The 4,583-nt window shown below is 31.7% G+C and overlaps 2 protein-coding genes across 5 annotated transcripts in view; both read left to right on the top strand.

The window, feature by feature from the left end:
• The window catches only part of LOC118746330 (SEC14-like protein 2), an 80,577-nt gene that overhangs the window by 57,189 nt on the left and 18,805 nt on the right, over nt 1–4,583 (top strand). The gene's annotated exons all lie outside the window — the stretch shown is intronic.
• LOC118746328 (CTL-like protein 1) overlaps nt 729–4,583 on the top strand; it is a 46,799-nt gene continuing 42,944 nt past the window's right edge. Inside the window, exon 1 of the mRNA XM_036480177.1 lies at nt 729–956. Coding sequence (XP_036336070.1) covers nt 843–956 — 114 coding nt within the window. The 5' untranslated portion in view covers nt 729–842. The remainder of the gene's footprint in view (nt 957–4,583) is intronic.

Genomic DNA, 4,583 nt, shown 5'->3' with positions numbered 1-4,583 from the left:
ACCATGGCGTTATATGTAGGAAATCTAACCTTCATCTTTTTGATTAGCTTTGGCTGCTTGCGTTTGGAGTCGCTCTTGCGCCAAACGCTGATACTCCGTCTTGTCCCATTTTCGTCGATGGTCATCTGGTCGCATTGACATCTTTGAATATTTTCCAAATTGGCTTTTTTTATTTACAAAGCAAAACTCCAAAATTTATCACAAATGAAGAGAATTGTAAACAGACTCAACAATTTTCCTTCCATCCACTTTTACAATCCACAAACAAGGTTTCGGCTGAAACTATTTAGTACTAATACCCCGTCTACAATGGAAAGTTTAGCAATGTTAGGTTAATAATAAATTTATAAGTTAGCTCTGGGAATCATGTTATAATTGGAAGTAGTTGTTGATCAAACGGCAAATAATTCATTTATTGCTAAAGTTTTTGTTCTTGGACCGCCAACCGCCGCCTAAATCGATTTGTCCATCAATCGTAAAGTTTTAGGTAGTTTTTGCGCGTGGAGCTGCAACCCATACTTATTGGTCGTTATTAAATGCGACCCTGTTGAACTTAGTAATGCGCTAGCATCGCGCTAAAAATAATTAATAAAGAGGAGGTAAAAAGCAAAGTACGAGTATTAAGAGACTCATATATGTGCATACAAACATAAGTCGAATATTTGTATAAACAAAAACAATTTTTTGTTAATTTTTCTTTCAAGTTAAGGTAGAGAGAAAAGCTGCAATTATCCATTTTCATTAGGTGTTACGGAATCTTGGATTTACTCGTCTTTGAAAGAACTACAAATTGACAATAAATTGCCGCAACAATTGGAAGTATTCTTTAGCGTTCGTAAATAATGGGTTGTGCTGAAAGTAAAGATGGAGATGAGCCACAAGGGAACCGGCCTAAGTACCGGACATGTACTGATCCATTTTGGCTTGCAATTTTTATAATCTTTTGGCTATTTTTGGTAAGTAATACCTTCAAATAATTGCATGCTAATTACGAGCGCCAGCTTTTGGGTAGATCCAAAAGTGAAAGTGCTTCAAGTATCGTTTATTAACTAATTTTTTTCTGTTTTATTAAAAATGTATGTACATACATACATACACACGTATGTATATAAATGCATGCATACGCTGAGCGCAGACGATGGCGTCATTGTAGTAGTTCATATGGAATGCCCACAGGTATATAATAAGTACATACTACGTATGTGGGTATGTAGATTCACTTTGCATTGTATGAATTTCATTTCTTAGCATTATTTATAAACACACATTCATACATTCATATGTAGTATGAAATAAAATTAGAAGTATACATGCTTTGTAGTTATAAAAAAAAAAGAAACATAATAATTTTAGTATGCAATTCCCTGCTCACATTCTTCAAGTGAAGGCACCATTCGCTCACTCGGGATTTAAATGTGGATTAGTTACTCATAAATGTTAACGCTGCTCCAATGTAGTACATATGTATGTATGTATGCATGGACATATACCCTTGTGGTCAGCTAATTAAGCTAATTTACTTTTTGACCAGTTTCGGCCATTTTACAACGCTTTTATCAACTTGCAATGTTTTTTTTTACTATTTAATGTCTATAATATTTTTTTTTATAAAAGTCGTAACACATTACATAACCAGCACCACATTATTCAACATTTAAACTTCGTATATACAAAAATTATAAAAATTCAACGAATTTAAAATTTTTATTCAGAATTTTTAGAATACTGCCGAAAATTCTGTTTCCCTAGGAAAGGAATCCCTAGTATTATGTGTACCGTTGTACAAAATCATATGTCTAACAAAAGCAATGTAAATCCAAATTTCTCATTTAGTACAAAAATTAGAAAAATTCCAAAAAGTTACACAGCAACAATATTATAGTTTGAAGTGTACAAAATACCGTTAATTTTTTGTTGCTGATGGCGCCACGCATTTTCTTCTGCAAAAAATTACCAAAAATCAACACGAACTTTTAGCCTATTGAAACTTGCACATTATTATTAATAAGCTACAAAACTGCCTACCTGGAATTTTTCTAAGAATTATGAATATGAAGTTTGTTGTGAATTTTTTTAATTTCTCTACAAAGTTTGAAATGTGGATTTATATGGTGTTGAAATATTATATAATTAACTAGACTTTAACAAAAAACTAATAAACATTAAACAATCGAAAGGAAAATAGTCAAAACGGGCCAAGATGTCATGCCTTTTTTATGTTTTCATGAACACTGTGTATTAAAAAATTTAAGCAGCAAAAAAGTATAAATGCAGTATTTTGGAAAAAACCACAGTATCCATTTTTGGAATCCAAAAAAAAAAGTATTATACTGCCAAAAAAAAAGTATAGATACGAGCGTTAGGTATGCCGTATGGCCATTAAATTTTAGTAGCTTGTAGGAAATCGCGTTAGTTTTTAATGATTTTTTATTTTTTGCGTGATGTGTTAGACTTATACAAAAAAATATAAACATTCAATAAACAAAAGAAAAATAGCCAAAATTGGTCAAAATGTAACGTAACTTAATCAGCTGAGCACAAGTGTATGAACAAATGCGTATGTATGTATGTTAAAGCAGTAAAAGTGAAAAGATGGCACATCATGATACTAGAAACATGCATATTATGTACATTCATACATACCCTGTGTGTACGTATGGAAATATGTATATACAATGATTGGGGTGATTCAGAAAAAAAAATTTTCTCGGAACCATACTCAAAAGTTTTGTTTAGACGCCAAAATAAGTCTCAGAAAATTTGATAACAATGTCCGCATCGCACTTTTCGATTTCCCATAGGAGTAACATAGGAAAAATGTTTTTTTTACTTTATATTTAACGAACGATATATTGTACTGTAAAGGATGACGAAAAGGGTGATTTATTTTGGAACGTATTTCCGTCATCCCTTGTCAAGTTTGGTTTGTGGTGAAAAAGGTCTGAAGTTATTTGCGAGGTCAAAGACGAATTAACTATTCTTTCGAATTTGACCTCGAATAACCGTTGATCGTGTTGACTTATCGAAAAATTTCAATTCTCTACAAAAATACTCCAATACCTTTACAGTACAACTTATCGTTCGTTAAATATAAAAAACATAAGTAAAAAAAAAATATTCTGTGTTATTCTTATGGGAAATCGAAAAGTGCGATGCGGACATTATTTTGGCGTCTAAACGAAACTTTTGAGCAATGGTCTGAGGAAAAAATACAATAAATTTTATTCTGAATCACCCTAATGTACATATGGGTATTCTCCAATCTGGTCTTACGTGACGCTCGCATGACAAAATGTTAAAAAAAAATTGAAAAAGTCAAAATTTTAAAAAGGTTTTTCTAGATTTGCATAGCAATTAAATGTCCCCTTATTCAGTAAAAAAAAAATTGCATCTGTTGTTAGTGGCGATTTAAAGATATTAGTAAACATACGCGCTGGCGTTACGTTACAAAAAACAGAAGTGGATTTTGATATGGCTTACAAAATTGCAAAACATTGCGAAATGGGCAAGACTTTTTACATACAAGTTTTTGTAGTAATATTAGAAATGTTTATGCTTAATTTTCTAAGTTTTTAAATGTATAAATCTTTTCTGCTTTATGTTTAATCTGCTGAAGTATCTGACGTGACGTTACCTTGCGGTACGTTACTAAAGATATCAATTTAAAAAGTTTTGTTAATAGTGTTCATGATAGAATCTTTAACGGGAAGAAACGTACTACTTTTGACATCAGCGTCACCAGCGGTTTAATTGTTTGCAAATCTAGGCTTTATTACGTTTCAACTAAACATGCCAAATGTGTAACAAATCAGAGCATAAATATGGTTTCTCAAAATATCTCGACCCTGGCGCCATCTAAAGAGACCATTTTCAGTAAAAATGGATCTGCTTACATAAGCAATATATATTAAAAAGAAGCCGCCAAATTGGCCTATAAATAAGTTAGATACATATAGGGCTTTTATTTTTTTTTTTTACACGGTAGACTTTTCGCAGGAATCGCACATTCATATTGTACATTCGCATTTATTACTTCTGATCACGATATCACAGTACATTAAAGCAAACATTTGAATGGGTCATGTTAATTAGGATAATGAAAGACACTTCTGATACATACATACATATGTACATATGTACCACCTTTAAAATAAAATTTAAAAAATATATGTAAATGCTTTTAACAATGAATTCATATTCAACTCTAAAAGCGCATTTTGGCTGAAATTAAAATTGTAAATAACCATAAAAGTTATATATGTCGATTGTTTGACAACGATTTTGCGTTTATATACATACATACATACGTACATAGCATGTTTGTGCATGCATTACCTAATATGTACTTTCTAACGCCGTTGTTTTATCCAACAAACTAGGCCGTTACTGTGGAAATATTCTTGCAATGTATATATGTATTTACAAATGCAAGTATGTAAAAAAGTGGAAATTACATATCGACGGCTGAGTTGTAGATTTACCTATCTCAGCAGCCGGTCCGAAAATGCCCTACTCAGCTCAGACATTTTTTTCAAAAACGCCCTATCTCAGAATTTGATTGAAGAATGCCCTATTTCAGAATT

This window comes from Rhagoletis pomonella, unplaced genomic scaffold (genome assembly GCF_013731165.1).
Source record: "Rhagoletis pomonella isolate Grant_MI unplaced genomic scaffold, Rhpom_1.0 Rhpom_scaffold_00010, whole genome shotgun sequence".
Classification (NCBI taxonomy): Eukaryota; Metazoa; Arthropoda; class Insecta; order Diptera; family Tephritidae; genus Rhagoletis; species Rhagoletis pomonella.
This window is presented reverse-complemented; position numbering and strand designations above follow the sequence as displayed.